Here is a 21,250-nt window from a genome sequence, read left to right as displayed (position 1 = left end):
CTGCTTGGCAGGGGGTTGGACTGGATGGCCCTTGTGGTCTCTTCCAACTCTATGATTCTATGATTCTAGGACGCGATATCAATCAATCAGTACCATCATGGGACGCGACGGAGCGAGGGCTCCGTCAGTCCAAAAACAAGAGGTGGGAATGTGGAGGAGAGATTTGCCAATTGTGTTATTGAGCTAGATCTGATCCTATAGTTTGCATTGCTTGCATTGTATAATTCTGAGTATGGCTTAGCCACCCCACCTCACCCCGTTCTCTTTGCCTCTATGCCTCTGTGTGCCAAAGGGGAAGCCAGGCAGAATGCTAAGCTATCAAGGCCGGATGAGCTGGCCCTGTCTGGAACACAGAAGGGCTTATCAGCTGCTATGCCTGACACATAGTCTTACTCAAGGCTGCTGGAAGTTGCTAGCTTGACGCGTAAACTGAAGGCTAAAGGCTTTGTTGAGCCAGCATGTGTTTACGCACAGAACCGGACACAGGAAGATCCATATATGTACTAGTGACCCCCTTGCATGCGCACATTTACAGAGCCCAAGAAGTGTATAAGAAGCTTTGCAATTTGTGTTTCTTTACTCTTGTCGTGAAACATGGGTCACCAAGAGTCTCTTAAATTAAAGAATTAAATTCTTTCTCTGGAACTCAACCCCAGTGTCGTTTAGACTATCTTTGTCCTTGCCTGGGCGCAACTTAAGGACCCTTATCAGCAAATAAGGCTACACCCAAAGGTGTATAATGAAGGCGCATGGGGAACTTCCCTGGGGGAAGCATTCCACAGATGGGAAGCCACTGCAGAGAAGGCCCTGCTCTCGTGTTGACACCCTTCAGACCTCTCAAAGAGGAGGCACATAAAGAAGGGCTTCAGAAGATGCTTCTCTACCCATGGCTTGCATAATATTATAAACTTCTGTCATGTTGCCTCTTAGCTCTCCTTTTCACTAAACCAAAAAAGTCTCTGAGGCGCGACCTTTCCTCTTAGACTGCCCTTTTCGAGGCAACCAGGACTGTGACTTATTCCAAATTTGGCCGCGCCCCAGATCTCTATACTGCCAAACCTATGATGCTGGCGGTTTTGTTTTGGGAGGCATGGCAATATAAAAGCCCTCCGGCGATGCCTCTCTCACCCATGCCGCCTCTCTGCTTATCCACAGCACTCGCAACAGCTCTATCGCCACATGTACTTGACGTGCAAGGAGGAGAGCAACGGGCGGGCGCATTACGAGGCCATCTACAGCCTGCTGGCTCTCACCAGCATCGAGCTGGCCAACGAGGAGGTGGTGGTGGACCTCATCCGGCTGGCACTGGCCATGCAGGTAGGGGCTGGGGGGCCAGGGGGCGGCAGGAAGGGCTCTTGATTCCTTTATTTCCGGGTGGTCAGGACGGAGAGAGAACATCGTGCCAAATTAATATATGGGCAACCTCAAGGAGTGTTTGATCTCAGGAAGCACATTACACAGGAAAGAAACTAATCATACTATTTCTAGGACCGGAAGGGAACCTGGGGTCCCTTCTCAGCTCAGAAAGTTACCGTATTTTTCGCTCCTTAAGACACACTTTTTTCCCTCCTAAAAAGTAAGGGGAGCGTCTTATGGAGCAAATGTGTGGTCGCTGGTGCTGAATTGCCCAGGGGCAAAAAGCAGGTCGTGCTTTTTTAAAGAAAGAAAGAAAGAAAGAAAGAAAGAAAGAAAGAAAGAAAGAAAGAAAGAAAGAAAGAGCTGAAGGCTAACAAGAGGGAAAGAGGGGTGTTGAAAAGAAGCCGCTCAGCAGCTGATTGCAAGAGATTGGGGAGGGAGATAAGGGAAGCTAGTTCCCTTCCCGGCCACGCCCCCTTGCCCAGGCCTCCATTGTTGAATGTTCTGCAGAGGGGAGGCTGCAACATGTGACTGGCTGGTTGGATTGTCTGGCTGATTAGATTATCAGAAGCTGCAGAACTGTGAGTTGAACAGGATTTTTTCCCTTTGCAAAGTAAACTCAACAACTTTGAGCTGATCCTTTAAAAATGGGGGTTTTCCTCTTTGCAAAAGAAGCTGCAGAGCTGTGAGCTGATCCCCCAAAAAACAGGGCTTTCCCCCTTTCTTCCTCTGAAAACTAAGTGTGTCGTGTCTTATGGTCAGGTGCTTCTTATGGAGCAAAAAAATACAGGTACTCCTAATATTTAATCAGAATCTCCTTTCTTGCTCTTTGAAGACATGGGTTCAAGGCCCACCCATTGGAACAGGAGAAAAGAAAAGCTTGCTCCATCTTCCACATGACAGCCCTTGAGATATTTGAAGATGGCTGTCCCATCTCCTCTTAGTCTCCTCTTCTCCAGGCTAAACATTCCCAACACCCTCAACCATTCCTCATCAGGCTTGGTTTCCAGACCCTTTAGCATGTGCAACGCCATTTGGGATCGATCGGGCAATTTTTCATATGACTATCGCTAAGGTGGTCTTAATCTGTTTCAGAAGGGCTTTCCCTGAAGTGTGACCCAGGCTCTCTATTTTGGGGGGAATTATGATTGCAGAAATGGCTTTGCGGGGTTTTTTTTAGAGTTCAATCTTTGTGATTTATCTTTTTTGTAAACCCATTCATTCGTAGCCTTTGGGCTGTGAAGCTGTTTAGAAATCTGTGAAACAAAAAATAAATTTGTTCCGCGAAGAGTTTTTAGAGAATTAATTTAATCTGATCCAGCACCGGCTGTTCTTTCTGTATTTTACTGATTTCATAATGTTATAGTTATGTGATGTTTTGATACTTTTATTTGTCTGAGTTAGGATCATAGAACTGTAGAGTTAGAAACTTGCAATGCAGAAATATGCAGCTCTCTTAACCAACTGAGCTTAGGCAGGGTTTATACATATTTTTATGTAAATGAATAACTGTGAGTTCTGGCATATAGAATCAGAGTATCGTAGTGTTGGAAGGGACCCCAAAGGTCATACAGTCTAACCCCCTGCAATGCAGAAATCTCAACCAAAGCTTCCCTGGCGGATGGTCATCTCACCTCACAGGTACAAGCGATCAGTGCCGGATTTATGTATAAGCTAAACAAGCTATAGCTTAGGGCCCCACTCTCTTGGGGGCCCCCAAAAAAATTAAAGGAAAAGAAACACTGGATGTATATTTCCCAAATAGAAGATAAAAAACAAATAAAATAAAGCCTACATACAGCAACAGTGTTTTCTGTTCTGTAGGCTCCTAGGATGTAAATCATGGGCCTCGCCTGCTCCCTAAAATATCACGCGTTTGCTCATTTCCATATATAGACAGGGGCGGGGCAAGCAGGGGGCAGGGGGGCAGTCTGGAGGGGGGAAGCTGCGCCCCTGCCCCTACACGGCAGCCTGGGGGGGGGGGAAGCTGCAGGTGCGCCGGCCGAGCGATTGGGCGCCACACAGGTACCTGCTGGAGGGGGGGCACTCAGGGCCGTGCCCCCACCCCACAATCGGCACCTGAGCCTGGACGCTCCGTTTAGGCGTCACGGGGGGGGGCACAATCCCCCTCTACCTAGCATGCATGTGCAGCATCCCGCTGCACATGCGTACAACGTAGAGGGGATCGCCTCCCCCTGCGACTTCTAAATGGAGCCTAAACGGAGCGCCCAGGCTCCAGGCAGATAGCCCACTAGTGCGGCGGGAGCATCGCGCCAGTGGGCTATCTACCTGGAGCCTGGACGCATGCCTGGACCCTGTATATAGGGTGCCTACTTTCTGCATGTGCAAATGGCTTTAGATACCTATTAGGTCCATAAATGACCACATAGCATCTCTTCAACACTAAGAACAGCGACCATTTGTTGTTGACAAAGGACAGCTGGACATATAAAGGACTCCATTACCTTCAGTAGCTTAGGGCCTGATCTCACCTCAGTCCGGCCCTGCAAGTGATATAAGATTTCTGCCCTGCCTATGGCTGTGAAAGAGCAGCTTAGAATAAACCAGTTCAACCCAACCAGGTGATAGAGAAGCAGAGCCAGCAGAGCAGAATCAGGCGTTTCCCGGGTCTCTCCATTTTCTTGGTTGGCGTTAATACCAGACTGCCTGGACCCATAACATCCCAACCCTCTTTCATAGAATCGTAGAGTTGGAAGAGACCACAAGGACCATCCAGTCCAACCCCCTGCTGAGCAGGAAACACCATCAAAGCATTCTTGACATATGCCTGTCAAGCCTCTGCTTAAAGAGCTCCAAAGAAGGAGACTCCACCACACTCCTTGGCAGCAAATTCCACTGACAAACAGCTCTTACTGTCAGGAAGTTCTCCCTAATGTTTGGGTGGAATCTTCTTTCTTGTAGTTTGAATCCATTGCTCCGTGTCCGCTTCTCTGGAGCAGCAGAAAACAACCTTTCTCCCTCCTCTATATGACATTCTTTTATATATTTGAACATGGCTATCATATCACCCCTTCACCTTCTCTTCTCCAGGCTAAACATACCCAGCTCCCTAAGCCGTTCCTCATAAGGCATCGTTTCTTTGCAGGAGCTGGCCCTGGTGAACGAGGACAACCTGCCTTTATACTGCCGCTGTGCCCTCTATGCCCTCGGCGCCGCCTACCTGAACCTGATCAGCCAGCTGACCACGGTGCCCGCCTTCTGCCAGCACATCCACGAGGTCTGCCGTTTCGCTTGCCTTGCCCCCGTACCCCTTCCCCCCCTTTCTCTGAAGAACGTGAGCCCTGGTGGATCAGAACCAAAGGCTGGTCTAGTGGACAACTGTAGGACTGCTGCTGCCACCCCAAAAAACCTGGGAATGAGCGTCATAACTCCCCTCTGTTACTGTGTCCAGGTTTCTACTCATCAGAGAACTTCTGCCTGTGTGTGGCTTTTTTGCAATTGCTTCCTGGGATCTGGCTGCTGCTGCTTTAGTAAAAATTCTGCTCAGTTTTCAGTGCAAATTCCTTCCTGATTTGGGGGAAAAAAGATGTCAAAACCGCTGCTAAAATGGTGGCGCTGTGGGTTAAACCACAGAGTCTAGGGCTTGCTGATCAGAAGGTCGGCGGTTTGAATCCCTGCACTGGGGTGAGCTCCCGTTGCTTGGTCCCAGCTCCTGCCCACCTAGCAGTTCGAAAGCACATCAAAGTGCAAGTAGATAAATAGGGACCGCTCCGACGGAAAGGTAAACGGCGTTTCCGTGCGCTGCTCTGGTTCGCCAGAAGCAGCTTTGTCATGCTGGCCACATGACCCAGAAGCTGTCTGCGGACAAACGCTGGCTCCCTCGGCCTATAGAGCGAGATGAGCGCCGCAACCCCAGAGTCGGACACGACTGGACCTGATGGTCAGGGGCCCCTTTACCTTTACCTTTCTGTTGTGCTTAATTAAGCTCTGGGTTCTGGTGCACACAACCCTCTCAGGCACCCAAACTGAGCATTACTGACCTCAGCCAATGCGCAGGGGCCCAATCCTGCTCTGCACATTGCTTCAAAAGCGTATTATGCAACACATTTTCACCCCGCCTTTATTCCTTCGTGGAGCTGTGTGCGGGGTACGTGGTTCTCCCCTTTGAATTCCCACCACAATGCTGCAAGGTAGGGGAGGCTGAAAGAGGCCATGTCTGGCCCCCAGGGGCTCCCAGTGAGCTTCATGGCTGGTTGGGGATTCGAACCTGGGTCTCCCAGGTCTTGGTGCAACACCCTAACCACTGCACCACACTTCCCCGGTTGTCGGATGATTCAGAAACTGTGGGGGGGGGGCATACAAAATAAGCCCCTTTGGGCCAAGCCCCTGTCCTTCCTTGCCCCACGCCTGACAAGGGTCATATGGGGAAGTCTGGCCTGAAGACCAGAGACTCCCCACTCATGGAGGAAACCATCATCATCATCATCATCATCATCTAAAATAAACATAATGGAATAAAAACAGAAAGTGAGAACGTGAAAGAGAAAGAGAAAAAGGAAAAAAATAGAAAAGGGGGAAGAGAAAAAAGGAAAAGCTCTACAAATATACGGCTCTGTTTAGTCATTGATTTGAAGACAGAGAATCATAGAATTGCAGAGTTGGAAGGGACCCCAAGGGTCATCTATTCCAACCCCCTGCAATGCAGGAATGGTGACACTTGTCGCTTAGGAGTGGGTGGCTTATGGTTGTTGACTTTGCATGGACTAGTGTAATGAAATCTGGAACCCATTTAAACAAGGTGTGTGAGAGAGAGAAAGGGGGAGGAGAGGGAGATCTACAGATTGGATAAATATATATGGCATTATAATTGTTCCTTCTGATAGAGTAAACCAATCTTAATATCGGGGAACCTAACTCTGTCAGTGTGCGCCAAGCAGGGCGCTCAGAGATGTGGGCGCTGGAGGTGGCTGAGGGTCCCCCCGAGGACCTCAGCTGGCTGAGCAAGTCTTGCCCCCTGCCTCTTTTCCAGGTCATTGAGATGAGGCAGAAGGAGGCGCCCTACCTGCTTCCTGAAGGCGTGTTTGCAGAGAAGCCCAGGTAAGCCAGCCCAGGAGCCTCTGTCTTGTAATCTGAGCCTTTGAGGCTTTCCTCATCCGGTGACACACAAACTCCTTTTGTGCTGATGCCTTTCTGTGGCCCTTCCTCTGCAGGAGGGCAGGCTCTGAGCAGCAAGGTGGCAGTGGGGGGGGGAGAGAGAAAAAGAGAGGCTTTGGCACCCCCTCTAATTTCTTCTCCCGATTCCCTTCCATAGGCTGTCGAGGAACCTGGACCGCCTGGGCCCCGAGATCCTCTTTCGGCAGAGCAAGATCAGCGAGGTCCTGGGGGGCAGCGGCTACAATTCGGACCGGCTCAGCACCCCTTATATCCCCCAGCTGACAGGTACGGGGGCTGAGCGTGCCCTCTGGTGCCAGGGGAGGGGAGCGGGAAGGCAAAGATGTCAAATTTGCACCTCTAAACCCCCTGCTAGCCTCTTAGTACACCCCGATAGGTCGTCCTGCACTTCAGGAAGCGCCGATCTAGAGCAACTCCACATTCCTCATACCATTTCATTTTTAAAGTAATAATAGTTTTCCTTAAGCTTTATAGGGGGGGGGGAACCACAAAACTTAATATTTTTCCCTTTTTTATCTAAACTAAGATTTCGATCTAGATACCATGAAAGCATAAAAGGGGGGGGGAGAAGAAAGAAAGAAAGAAAGAAAGAAAGAAAGAAAGAAAGAAAGAAAGAAAGAAAGAAAGAAAGAAAGAAAGAAAGAAAGAAAGAGTAAAATAGGGGTTAAAAGAGAAAGACAGAAAGATAAGACCCAGAAAATAAAAAACAAAAAACACTTTCTGATTCTTCATCCATCCACTATATAAAAACAATACAGTGGTACCTCGGTTTATGAACACAATTGGTTCTGGAAGTCTGTTCATAAACTGAAGCGTTCATAAACTGAAGCGAACTTTCCCACTGAAAGTAATGGAAAGTGGATTAATCCGTTCCAGACGGGTCTGCGGAGTACTTAAACTGAAGCGTTCATAAACTGAAGCGAACTTTCCCATTGAAAGTAATGGAAAGTGGATTAATCCGTTCCAGACGGGTCTGCGGAGTACTCAACCTGAAGCGTACTTAACCTGAAGCATGGGTAAAATAAAAAAATTCCTTCAGTAGCACCTTAAAGACCAACTAAGTTTATATTTTGGTATGAGCTTTCGTGTGCATGCACACTTCTTCAGATACTTCAGTATTCTTCAGATACTGAAGCATGGGTGTAATTGGTTCCGGAAGTCTGTTCATAAACTGAAGCGTTCATAAACTGAAGCGAACTTTCCCATGGAAAGTAATGGAAAGTGAATTAATCTGTTCCAGATGGGTCCGCGGCGTTCGTAAACCGAAAATTCGTAAACCGAGGTGTTCATAAACCGAGGTTCCACTGTATTCACTTTGTCCAATCCAACACCCAGCAAAGTCACTTTCCATAAACAAAAATGATCTTCAATTCACCAATCCACATATCTTTTCTTTTTCCACGCAAAAAGTCTGTAAGAGGTTTCCAGTCTTTAACAAATGTTAACAATGACTTTTCTCTGATTTAAACCTGCCAGTTTCCCCATATCGGCTAAAAGTCTCTGTGTTTTAACAGCCGTTCCTCCCATGTTGGCAATTTCCCCTTCCCTTTCAGATGAAGATCGGCTGTCAAAGAGAAAGAGCATTGGCGAGACCATCTCCCTGCAGGTGGAAGTGGAGTCCAGAAATAGCCCCGAAAAAGAGGAGGTACGGCCTCTTTATGCGGTTTGGGCGGTGCCCTGCCATGGACCGTTTGTCGCGAGCCGCCGGGAGATTTCATGGAAGTCGTGGTTGGGAGACAGGGGACCCAAGAGGCTTCGTAGGGAAGGAGACAAGCCTTTGAGGTCTTGGCCCTGAGCTGTTTAGTCAGCAATATCAAGGCAACACAATGACCATAAACAATATACAATGTAAAAAAAAATTATGGGATTACTTATAGAATCGTAGAGTTGGAAGAGACCACAAGGGCCATCCAGTCCAACCCCCTGCCAAGCAGGAAACACCATCAAAGCATTCTTGACATATGCCTGTCAAGCCTCTGCTTAAAGACCTCCAAAGAAGGAGACTCCACCACACTCCTTGGTAGCAAATTCCACTGCCGAACAGCTCTTACTGTCAGGAAGTTCTTCCTAATGTTTAGGTGGAATCTTCTTTCTTGTAGTTTGAATCCATTGCTCCGTGTCCGCTTCTCTGGAGCAGCAGAAAACAACCTTTCTCCCTCCTCTATATGACATCCGTTTATATATTTGAACATGGCTATCATATCACCCCTTAACCTTCTCTTCTCCAGGCTAAACATACCCAGCTCCCTAAGCCGTTCCTCATAAGGAACTTCAAAAAATAAAAAGTAAACTGAAATCTTTGAAAGTAACTGAAGGTCTCTGAAAGTCTTTAAATGAAGCGCGATGCCAGTCTTTGTTGGGTAGAAAACAAGCTGTGAAGTTTTGTGTAATCAGAAAACATAATGTTCAACGCTGGACAGAGATTCCAGATTCTTCATCATCGCAGTGGAAGGATATAGAATTGCTTCATTAACCCATCTTTTTTTCAAATAGATATATATGAAAATGACAAATGCTATGGAACAGTGCTCATGTAATCATGAGCTGTTTAGGGCTGATGGGATTATTGGTTCAGGAGATATTCTCCACCCCAATCATTTGCTGGCGGCCCTGTTTGCCTCTCAAGTAGGATTTCTGCCCAGACAACAATGACGTTTTAAGACTCCCGGTTTCTAACATTTCTCTTCTCTTCTCTCCTTCTTTCACTGTCTGCTCAAACCCAAAACAGAGAGCCCCTGCCGAAGAGATCACCTACGAAACCTTGAAGAACGCAATCGGTAAGTGTCTTTGGGGACCAGAGACATCCGGCTGCCCCTTTGGCACCCCACTTCGGCCAGAAAGGAAGGGACCATTCACAACTCTCTCTTTTTTTAAATAATATTTTTGATAATTTTTTTAACAAAAAGTAACAAAAAACAACCACACAATAACGAATACAAGAACAACCACAAAAAATGGTACTCAAAAACAATGTCAAAACCATAAAATGGGATTCTCCGAACCCCGTGACTTCCTTCCCTCCCCACCCGTTTCCTAAAGTTTCCTTTTCAACTGCATATCATTTTTACTCCAAATTATTTTCTACCTCAGATTTCCGGCACTATTTCTAAAATGACAAGTGTTTTTAAAATCCTGCCAATGTATTAACCTGTTTACAATGCTTTTGCAAATACATAATAAATATTTCCCATTCTTTTTATTTTTATTTTTGTTTATTTATTTCCCATTCTTTTTAAAATTTCTTGTCATCTTGATTTCTAAGCTCTCCAGTTAGGATCGTCCTACTCGCAAGTAGGACCCCGGCAAAGACACATGCCCGACTGGCATGTTCCCTTCCTCCTGGTCGTTCGTTCAGGAGCTTCAAAAGCTTTCTTCTGCCCCAATATCACAGCGACTGATACAAAAAGGCATTGGCACACTTAGGGATCCTGCAGAGTATTAGCAGTTTACAACACAGACTCAATAGCTCAGCATTTTGGCTAAACTACTTTTATTTACATATAAAACACTCGGAGCATTCTGACTTAGCTCCTTCCTCTTTCTCATCAGACTGCAAAGAGAAAGAGACAAAGGAGAATTAGTCCCACATCACGGAACACAGTAATACAAAACACCTTGTCTCCGTCACTTCCCACTATGTGGAATGAAAACATACACCGTCATATGATAGAAAACAATCCCATGACTGCAAACACGGAGCAGGAATCCTAACACTCTGAACTTTGGTCTTTCTGTCGAGTCCAACGAACGCCCCCGGTCTTCTTCTTTTTTAGTAGACAGCGTTGCGGTGGAGGAACAGGAGCGGGAGAGGAGGAGGCAAGTGGTGGAAAAGTTCCAGAAAGCTCCCTTCGAAGAAATCGCGGCTCACTGTGGCGCCCGGGTGAGTGGCGGATTAGTGCCTCGCCCCCTCCACCCCCCTAACCCTGAATGTCTCTCTATCCGAAAAGATGATGATGATTCATTTCATTTTCATACCACTTTATATTTTTAAGCAAAAAAATAAATAAATCTCAAAGCGGCTCACAATACAGCCGTACCTTGGATTTTGAACAGCCTAGTTCTCGAACATTTTGGCTCCCGAACGATCGAAACCTGGAAGTGAGTGTTCCAGTTTTCAAAGGTTCTTTTGGAAGCCGAATGTCCGATGGGGCTTCCAAGGCTTCCAATTGGCTGCGGGTTTTTGAATGTTTCGGAAATTGAACGGACTGCCAGAATGGATTCCATTTGACTTCCAAGGTACGGCTGTATATTAAAATATCTGAAACGTTTGTTAGCATCTGTAGAGGGTGATCCAACAGGAAGGAAGGAAGGAAGGAAGGAAGGAAGGAAGGAAGGAAGGAAGGAAGGAAGGAAGGAAGGAAGGAAGGAAGGAAGGAAGGAAGGAAGGAAGGAACCCCTGTGGCAGAGGGGAGATGGGGGGCGGCTTGTGGCAGCATCTAGAAAGTATGGCTTTGTTTACTGGTTGATCTGTTTATGTCATGTAAATTCATGCTTGAAAAACAAACTCATGTCAAAATAGGGTTGCCAGATTTCAAAATCTCAAAAAAGATTTTGAGCTATATTAAAGGAAACTTACTAAGGCCCCCTAACCCTCCCTAATTTTTAATGAAATGTTATTTACCAGGCAGGCAGGCAGGCAGGCAGGTTGTGGTGCTATGGGAAGTCCTGACCTTCAGCAGCCATCTCTGTTTCCTTGTGACACGAGCAGGGGTGTACGAAGTAGAGGGAGGAGAGGGCGGGCTGCCCCGGGTACCACTCTGGAGGGGGTGGCAACATGGTCCCTGACTCCCCCAAATTGTAGAGCGGCCGAGGGCGCGCACAGTCCGTATTGGCGCCATCCGCAAGGGGTGCCTCTTGCACGGCGACTGTACGGGCTGCCGCGCATGCGCACTCCGTACAGACGCTGTGCAAGCGGCAGCCCGTATGGCCACCGTGCGTGAGTAGCAGCCCGTACAGAGTGCACGTGTGGGGCATCCCATACGGACCGCACATGTGCGGCAGCCCGTACATTCGCTGCGCATGCGCACTCCGTACGGATGTCGCGCGAGCGTCACCAGGCTGTGCGTCCCGCCCCGGGTGCCGGAGAGGGTTCCTCCGCCACTGGACACGAGACAAGCATAAATACACTCTCTACACAAGCGTTAAGCAACGCTGCTGCATTGTGAACCAATCTACTACAATGCAGTTCTCTGGTCTCGGAAGTGAGTCCTGCAAAGTTCCAAGATGACGGAGAGATCTGCATTCTGCACGGACAGCAGCCTCAGGATCAATCGCCAGAGAAGCCCCACGTAGATCGCATTGCAGGGCAGCAATTCCTATTTTTAATTATAAAATAGGAATAAAATTGTTGTTGTTTGTTGTTTAGTCGTGTCCGACTAAACCCAACATCAGGGTCTTTTCCAAGGATTCTTCTCTTCTCATGAGGTGACCAAAGTATTATAGCCTCAGTTTCACGATCTGTCCTTCCAGGGAGCACTCAGGGCTGATTTCTCTTCATGGATCAATGCCTTGTCGTGGCGAAGGGGCTTGAATAACTCAGAGAAGCTATGAGCTATGCCATGCAGGGCCACCCAAGATGGACAGGTCATAGTAGAGAGTTTTGACTAAACGTGATCCACCTGGAGAAGGAACTGGCAAGCCACTCCAGTATCCCTGCCAAGAAAACTCCATGGGCAAAGACAACAGGAATAAAATAGATAAATCTATAAAATAGTTTTGCTCATCCTTTGCACTGAGCAAAATCTATAAATTTTCAAAAAGCAAAAGAGTACAAATATAGCACCATTTCCCAGTTTGCATTCTCTTGAGATTAAAATTAGGCCCCCGCCCCCACTTCCATGCTTCCCTCAAATGATCTATTAGCGCTGCATATTAGAGTTATCCTTTGCTTTCGTTGCTCCCCATTTGCAATTCCAATGCTCACAGTCGTTCTTTTCTTGTTGCAGGCCACGCTCCTGCAGAGCAAGCTCAACCAGATATTTGAGATCACCATACGGTAAGGGGGTTGGAAGGGGGAAAGAGGTCGGGGGCACTGGGTGGGGGCAGCGCATGGGAGAAACCCCTCTCCCCGCACAAGCCTTGCGCAGGAGAACTTCTCCCGCTTGCTTTGGGCAGAGTGCCTTTCTCAGGGGCTGGACTGAGGAGGAATGGTGAGAGGTTCCCCCCCCCCGCACCTTCAGAGGAAAAGGAGGAGAGTATAGATTTAGAACAGCGGTTTGCCAAAGGGCATGGTTCAGAGGCTGACGAGGATAAAAGCTGGGATATATTGGGGGATGCAGCGGGAAGGAGAAGCAGCAGAGGAGAGAGAGATAACAGATTCGGTGTCTCTTGAAAGCGTTTCTGACCCCCCCCCCCGAACCAGGCGTGTGTCTTGCCAAATGCGAGATGGTTCTTTTAAAATTAGATTCAGAAGCATTACAAACGCAAGTGGGTGAGAAGATTACAGATTTTATTTTGCACAGCAAGTAAAATATACATAACCAGCAGCACGTCAATCTGCCACTGAGAATTATTATTATTATTATTATTATTATTATTATTATTATTATTCTCAGTGGCAGATTGAAGTGCTGCTGGTAACATCATATAAATAATTTGTTGTTGTTGTTTAGTCGTTTAGTCGTGTCCGACTCTTCGTGACCCCATGGACCATAGCACGCCAGGCACTCCTGTCTTGCACTGCCTCCCGCAGTTTGGTCAAACTCATGTTCGTCATATAAATAATACAATATGCATAAAAACAAGCAATCAATGGATTAAAATGCACCCCAAAATCAATTCAAATAAATTAAAATTAAAACCCTGAAGTGGCGAGGTGACCCCCCAAGTAGCCTTCGATGCACAGCTCCGGGGCCAACAGCCTGTGCGGGAACTTCTGACTGCTTTATTCAAAAGAGAAATACTTTATGGGTGGCTGTGCCTTGTTATGGCCAGTAGAGGCTCTGCTACGAGCCACTTTACATCAAAGACAAAAAGCCAGGCCACACATCAAAGGCTGACCAGTGCCATTTGTCAACAGGGCACACATGAAAGACTTTTACAAGGGACAGAGAAAGTAATGAATCATAGCAAACCAGAGCCAGGGAGAGAGTTGACTATGTCGGGTCACTAATCTCCTCGAAATCACAGTAATCTTCCGGAAAAAGTTTCCCGTACAGCGTGCCGTGAGAGTAGCCAAACAGAAGCCTCAGGGGCAGAAAGCAGTGACCAGCCTTTGGAGGGGTGACGTAGATTAGGAGGGACTGGAGGGGTGGGACTATAATTGGAGCAACACCATTATTAACAGAGAACAGCGTTTCTTTGTCTCTCTCTGGGAATACTGAATTAATGACATGGTAAGAACTCTTTTCGGTTATCTGCCACCGGGCGAGGAATCGTAATTCCCTGAAGCCTTGACAGTGCCTTGACACACACACCCTCCAGAACAGCGTGGGCCAGCCGTCTCTCAAAGTCCTCTCCTCCTTTTCTCTTGACCACAGCCCTCCTCCAAGCCCCTCGGGGACCATCACGGCCGCGTATGGCCAGCCTCAGAGCCACTCCATTCCGGTCTACGAGATGAAGTTCCCGGACCTGTGCGTCTACTGAGGGGTCCCGACTGCATGCCAGGACACGACTGCGGCTTTCAGCCATCACCCAGGACCAGGCGGATTGCGATCCTGCCACCTCCGTGAGCCCATAGGGGACGGCACCCCCTTTGGACCATCTTCCAGGCCCCTTCCTCTTCCTTTCCCTCCTTTGTGCTTGACTCAATTTCCCATCATGCGGAAGAGAGCACCCGGGCAGCCTTTGATGGACAGTTGCAAGAGGCGGGGCGCCATTTTCGGCCTCCTTTTTTAAAGAAGATGTTATAAAAAGTTTTTTGGGATGGGTCGGGTGTTTCCTCTCTCTCTCTCTCTCCCCTGAACGTGTGTGTTGATAATCCATCGCATAAAGTCAATCTATTCTCTGTGGGTCTGTGTCGTTTCTGCTAGTGGTTCCTGGCTCAGGATATTTTCCTGGCCAAATATTGCACCTTTCCCCCATCTTCATCCCGTAATGTACATTGGGATCCTTTGGGACGGGACAGAGATAGATAACTATATATTTAAGTGTAATAACTCCTGTACTGCAGAGGGTTGGACTAAATGAATCTTGGGACCCCTTCCAACTCTTCACTGCTATGAGTCTTATCGATATAAATCTTATCGATATAAATCTACCTGTATAGATAGATAGATTTAGAGTTATGAAACAAGGCAACAACAAAATGTTCATATCCCAGCACCCTCTCAGTTTGGGAGTTGGGTATGTTAAGCCTGGAGAGAAGACTGATAGGTGATATGATAAAAAGGTAAAGGGACCCCTGACCATTAGGTCCAGTCGTGACCGACTCTGGGGTTGCGCACTCATCTCGCATTAATGGCAGAGGGAGCTAGCGTATAGCTTCCAGGTCATGTGGCCAGCATGACAAAGCCACTTCTGGCAAACCAGAGCAGCACACGGAAACTCCGTTTACCTTCCCGCTGTAGCGGTTCCTATTTATCTACTTGCATTTTGACGTGCTTTCGAACTGCTAGGTTGGCAGGAGCAGGGACCGAGCAACGGGAGCTCACCCCGTCACAGGGATTCGAACCGCTGAACTTCTGGATCAGCAAGCCCTAGGCTCAGTGGTTTGAGCCACCTGGGTCCCCTAGGTGATATGATAGCCATCTTCAAATATCTCAAGGGCTGACACATAGAAGAGGGAGCAAGCTTGCTTTCTGCTGCTCCGGAGGGCAAGACTCGAACCAATGGCTTCAAATTAAAGAAACAAGATTCCTATTAAACAGCCGGAAGAACTTTCTGACTCTACAGCGGAACAGTCTCCCTCGGGAGGTGGTGGACTCTCCTTCCTTGGGCGTTTCTAAGCAGAGTTTGGATGGCCATCTGTCATGGATGCTTTAGCTGTGATTCCTGCATTGCGGGGGGTTGGACTAGACGACCCTTGGGGGTCCCTTCCAACTCCACAGTTCTATCGTTCTACAATAACTCTGTGCATGCACACGAAAGCTCATACCAAAATAAAAACTTAGTTGGTCTTTAAGGTGCTACTGAAGGAATTTTTTTATTTTCTTTATTTTAAAATTGGCTTTTCATTCGCAAGTATATGGGCCTAGATAAAGTCTATGGTATAAAAAGAAGAAGAAAATATTTCTCCTTGCATTGCATCTGAGGTCATGACTATTCATGCCGTGCCGTCCTGGTATTTGAGGAACACAATAATGGGCCGTTCTGAGGTGCAATGCAGGAAGTGGAAACAAGTCATTGTTGATCTTCAAAAGGTCACATATTGTTGTGGGACGCTGAGTTGATCCGTGTTTGAATAGTTATCTGGGTGGCCTTTTCAAACAAGCGTTAATGTCACAGGCTGAAACTGGACTGTCTTTAAGAAAACATTTTGCTTTCTTTAAAGGGCTTGTTTGTTTGTTTGTTTGTTTGTTTGTTTGTTTGTTTGTTTGTAATGCATTTGGCAGCCACAATAGCAGGTTAACAGAGCCACCATCGGGACTCATTTGGTTTCCTCTGGGTTTAAAGCTTGCATTGCTCAATCACTAGAGGAAAGACCCCAGTTCGAATCTCGTCTCTGCCGTGCGGACTTACAAGGTGGACTTCGCGAAGCTGGCCTTCTATGCCTCTGTTCCTCCATCTGCAGATATGATGGGCTTAGAGCAGCCATAGGCAAACTCCAGCCCTCCAGATGTTTTGGAACTACAGTTCCCATCCTCCCTAGCTAACCGGACCAGTGGTCAGGGATGATGGGAATTGTAGACACAAAACATCTGGAGGGCCGGAGTTTGCCTATGCCTGGCTTAGAGCCTTAGTGCTGTTGTAAGGCTTATGACTAGATGCTGCTTTCAACACAAAAGAGCTGTACAAATGGAAAGTATTTTTCTGATTTCTGTTGGATATTTTTTGGCTGTTAAAGGTGCCAATATTTAAGAGTGGAGGACACACGGGAGGGCAAATCAATCCAAGCCCTTTCACACGAACAGTTCCAGTCTGCAACACTCTCCATAAAACCAAATAATTGTAGAGCTGGAAGGGACCCAAGGGTCATCTAGTCCAACCCCCTGCAATGCAGGCATCTCAGCTAAAGCATCCAGGGGAGATGGCCATCTGTTAGACCTGGAACTTCTTCATGCAAGGCACATAGGTGCTCTTCCGCTGAGCTACAGCTGACCTTTTACGTGGGAAGACCTGTGCCAATTTGAGCGAGTCGGGCCCTAGCTTGCAACTTTAGCTGGCCTAGATGACCCAACAGTTCTAGGATTCTATGGCGTTCCAGAAAAAGGACCTCTCCCAGGTTCATCAGCTCCTAACCTCTGCCATTCTCAGTTAATGTTAGAAACCACAACTCTGCAAGACCTGAGATAGCTCAGTCGGTAGAGCATGAGATTCTTAATCCTAGGGTCATGGGTTCAAGTCCCACATTGGGCAAAAGATTTTTGCATTGCGGGGGATTGGGCTCGATCCTTAACAGTCCCTTCCAACTCTCTGATTCTGTATACCTTTTACTGAAACAGATGGATGGATAGATTTAAGTTTGGGGGGTGATGTTTTTTGCGGGGACTTGGATTGGGGGGTGGCACAGACATGCTTGGGGGTCGCTGTGCCCCAGAAGCAGAAGTGCCACAATGGAGCGAGGCCGCCGGTGGCGAAGATCAGGTAGGATCTGGACTCTTGCCTCTGCTTAGGCTGGCAGTGGCTCGGACTATCCTCTTTTTTGCTCTTCAGGATATGGCTACCCTAATTCACCCCACTCTTCAGCCAAATGAGACTCCCGGTTAGCTCAGCTGGTTCGAGCGTGATGCTGTTAACTCCAAGGTTGCGGGTTCGAGAAAGCTGCATATCCCTGCATTGCATCCCAGAGAGGCATGCAAATGCCTTTGATCTGTGGTCCAGCAAAACGTTCAACCATGATCAGGCTAACTCTAGAGCTGTTGGTGGAGATCTCTGAAGCAACTGGAGGTAAAGGACCCCTAGACGGTTAAGTCCAATCAAAGGTGACTGTGGTTGCGGCACTCATCTCACTTTCAGGCCGAGGGAGCTGGCATTTGCCCACAGACAGCTTTCCAGGTCATGTGGCCAGCAGGAGACCAGAGCGCATGGAAATGCCGTTTACCTTCCCGCCACAGCAGTACCTATTTATCTACTTGCCCTGGCGTGCTTTTGAACTGCTAGGTTGGCAGGAGCTGAGACAAAGCAATGGGAGCTCACTCCATCGCAGGCATTCGAACTGCCAACCTTCTGATTGGCAAGCCCAAGAAGCTCAGTGGTTTAGACCACAGCGCCACCCGCATCCCTAACTGGAGGTAACGACGGCCAACAAACAGGGACTCTTAATTCTTTGGCAATGGGAGGGGGGAGAGACAATATTACAGACAGTGGAACACCTGGTACGGGGAATAATAGATTCCCTCAGAGGGTGGATTCTCCTTCACTGGCGCTTTTGAAGCAGAGGTTGGATAGCAAAGACCCTTTGGATGCCCTCCAACTATTCAATGATTCTGTGACTGTTAAAGCCGACTATAACAGATTCTTATATGATTTGTCTCTAGCAACAGTGTTTGGGTACCACAAGCTGAACATGAGAACAGTGTGATGCAGCAGCAAAACAAAAACAAAAAACAAATGCTATTCTACGCTGCAACGACGGAAGTCCTGGTCAAGTACCACTTTATTCTGCCTGGAATACTGTATCCAATTCTGGGCACCACAATTTAGGAAGGATGTTGTCAAGTTGGAAGGTGTGCAAAGGAGGGTGGCTAAGGTAATCGAGGGTCTGGAAACAAAGCCTTAAGAGGAACAGTTGAAGGAGCTGGGTACGTTTAGCCTGGAGAAGATGGAGAGGTCTTATCTATCTGGCTATACCTGCTCCGAGAAAGGAGATTCCAACTGAACATTAGGAATAATTTTGTGGTGGTAAGAGTGGTTTGGCAGTGGAACGGTCTCCCTCAGGAGGTTGTGGGTTGCCTCCCTTCCTTGGAGGTTTTTAAGCTGAGGTTCATAGAATCATAGAGTTGGAAGAGACCACAAGGGCCATCCAGTCCAACCCCCTGCCAAGCAGGAAACACCATCAAAGCATTCTTGACATATGCCTGTCAAGCCTCTGCTTAAAGACCTCCAAAGAAGGAGACTCCACCACACTTCTTGGCAGCAAATTCCACTGTCGAACAGCTCTGGAATCTTCTTTCTTGTAGTTTGAATCCATTGCTCCGTGTCCGCTTCTCTGGAGCAGCAGAAAACAACCTTTCACCCTCCTCTATATGACATCCTTTTATATATTTGAACATGGCTATCATATCACCCCTTAACCTTCTCTTCTCCAGGCTAAACATACCCAGCTCCCTAAGCCCTTCCTCATAAGGCATCGTTTCCAGGCCTTTGACCATTTTGGTTGCCCTCCTCTGGACACATTCCAGCTTGTCAGTATCCTTCTTGAACTGTGGTGCCCAGAACTGGACACAGTACTCCAGGTGAGGTCTGACCAGAGCAGAATACAGTGGTACTATTACTTCCCTTGATCTAGATGCTATACTCCTATTGATGCAGCCCAGAATTGCATTGGCTTTTTTAGCTGCTGCATCACACTATTGACTCATGTCAAGTTCGTGGTCTACCAGGACTCCTAGATCCTTTTCACATGTACTGCTCTCAAGCCAGGTGTCTCCCATCCTGTATTTGTGCCTTTCATTTTTTTTGCCCAGGTGTAGTACTTTACATTTCTCCTTGTTAAAATTCATCTTGTTTACTTTGGCCCAGTTGTCTAATCTGTTAAGGTCATTCTGAAGTGTGATCCTGTCCTCTGGGGTATTAGCCACCCCTCCCAATTTGGTGTCATCTGCAAACTGGCTCAGGATGCCCTCAAGCCCATCACCCAAGTCATTGATGAAGATGTTGAATAAGACTGGCTGGTTGGGTGGCCATGTCTCAGGGATTCTCTAGCTGAAATTTGTGCATTGCAAGGGGTGGACAAGATGATCCCTCGGGGTCCCTTCCAACTTCATAATTCTATGGTGTAGCTCTAGGGGGTCCATCCGGGTGATTCCCCGAGTCTCTCCCAATTCTTGGGGTCCTGTGAGGGTTAGAATCTCAGAGAGGTGGCGGCAATGACCTTAGCTGGCCACAAGTGTCCTCATCCGCATCCCCCCAAAATGAGCCAGGCTGTTTCCCCTTAAGGGATGGGTGTCCCCCAGGCTCATGGGGGTCCTTGCCTCCACTTTGTCACCTACCTGCCAGGTAGGAGAACAGTTTTGCGGGGTGAGCTGAGCTGAAAGCAGATTGGAAGCTGGAGACACACAGACCTGCTTGCTGTGCGCTGGATCAAAAACAGAAACCAATGGAGAAGCCAGATTTGCTGGGATGTTAATGCTGGGAGCCCCCCCCCCCTGTCTTAGGCTCAGGTTGTCTATTTGTGTAGGTAAAACCACATCTCCTAAAGACACAACACACTCCGCTGATCTCCATTCCAAGGAAACTGAACTCTGGGTCTGCAGCCCCAGAGATTGGGGCAGAGCAGAAGAATATGGAGAGGCTCAACTCTGCCTGGAAGCCTTATGTAGTCAACTGTGGTTGTACAAGCATTGGGCCCAGACACTGGCTATGCAGTAGTGGGCAGTACCCTGTTTCTCCAAAAATAAGACGTAGCCGTAAAATAAGCCATAGCAGGATTTTTAAGCATTCAAGGAATATAAGCCATAGTGATAGGCAGCTTAATCTTGTAGGTTAAACTGTACCATACTTAATAATAATAAAAAAATAAGACACCCCCAGAAAATAAGCCATAGTGGTATTGTTTTTAGGAAAAGAAATATAAGACGGTGTCTTATTTTCAGAGAAACATGGTAGCTAACAATTGGGAATGCACTTTGCACATATTCTGAGGCATTGCTTTATTGTTGCTTTGCGTGTTCCCAAGGGCAGAAATGGAGGAGTGCAGTCTCCCGGCAGAGTCTTGCTTATGAGCTGTGCTTTTGACGCACAAATTCCTTCTCCCGTTTCCCCGCACCTTTGCCCAAATTATAATTCTTCGTTCCGTCCGAAATCTTGACGCCGATCCAACTTGCAACTTTAACCAAAGCAGGGAAAGACGACGCTGAGCTCATGACCACATGCCCAAAGACGTCTCGGAGACCACACTTAGCTTGCAAAAAGATGTATTATTGTTATTCTCAGAATTATTACTCTTATCTTTTAACCCTTTCATTTACAGTATTGTACAGCTTGTTTGAAATACGAAAATACTCTGCCCCTCCAAAAGATAAGGCTTCCTTCCTACTTCATTCCGCAGACACCAGAGATGTGAGATTAAGCCAGGCTCGGCCGTCCCTGTGCCCTGCGGAGGTTTTGGACTACAACTCCCACCATCCATACTGGCTGGAGCTGATGGGACTTGTAGTCCAAAACCGCTGGAGGCCCCCCGGAATGGCCAATCCTGGCTTAATCTTTTGCGAAACACACCTTTCCTCCCCGCCCCCCAAACACAATAACATGAACATCCAAAACCAGAATGCAAAGACGAATGTTTATCCTAAGCAGCGAGTTCCACAGTTACCCAGAGCAAGTGAGGACAGCAAAAAGAAATGATCATCATTAAAAGGTCTAAATGAGACATGTGCCAAAGGGATCTAGATCCAAGGTGTCTTTGCCCCCACCCACTATCCCCACCATATAGGGGGTGCTTTATGTCCCTGGTCTCTCTTTCTCCCCCTTCCCTTCCCCTCCCCTCTCCTCTCCCCATCCC

The 21,250-nt window shown here is 47.6% G+C and overlaps 1 protein-coding gene across 1 annotated transcript in view; it reads left to right on the top strand.

The window, feature by feature from the left end:
* The window catches only part of EFR3B (EFR3 homolog B), a 58,965-nt gene extending 44,529 nt beyond the window's left edge, over positions 1-14,436 (top strand). The window contains 9 exon segments of the mRNA XM_060273201.1: positions 1,156-1,317; positions 4,463-4,594; positions 6,347-6,414; positions 6,629-6,756; positions 8,043-8,134; positions 9,218-9,266; positions 10,263-10,369; positions 12,435-12,484; positions 13,968-14,436. Coding sequence (XP_060129184.1) covers positions 1,156-1,317; positions 4,463-4,594; positions 6,347-6,414; positions 6,629-6,756; positions 8,043-8,134; positions 9,218-9,266; positions 10,263-10,369; positions 12,435-12,484; positions 13,968-14,073 — 894 coding nt within the window. The 3' untranslated portion in view covers positions 14,074-14,436.
* The last annotated feature ends 6,814 nt before the right edge of the window (positions 14,437-21,250 follow it).

Source organism: Zootoca vivipara, chromosome 3 (genome assembly GCF_963506605.1).
Source record: "Zootoca vivipara chromosome 3, rZooViv1.1, whole genome shotgun sequence".
Taxonomy (NCBI): Eukaryota; Metazoa; Chordata; class Lepidosauria; order Squamata; family Lacertidae; genus Zootoca; species Zootoca vivipara.
This window is presented reverse-complemented; position numbering and strand designations above follow the sequence as displayed.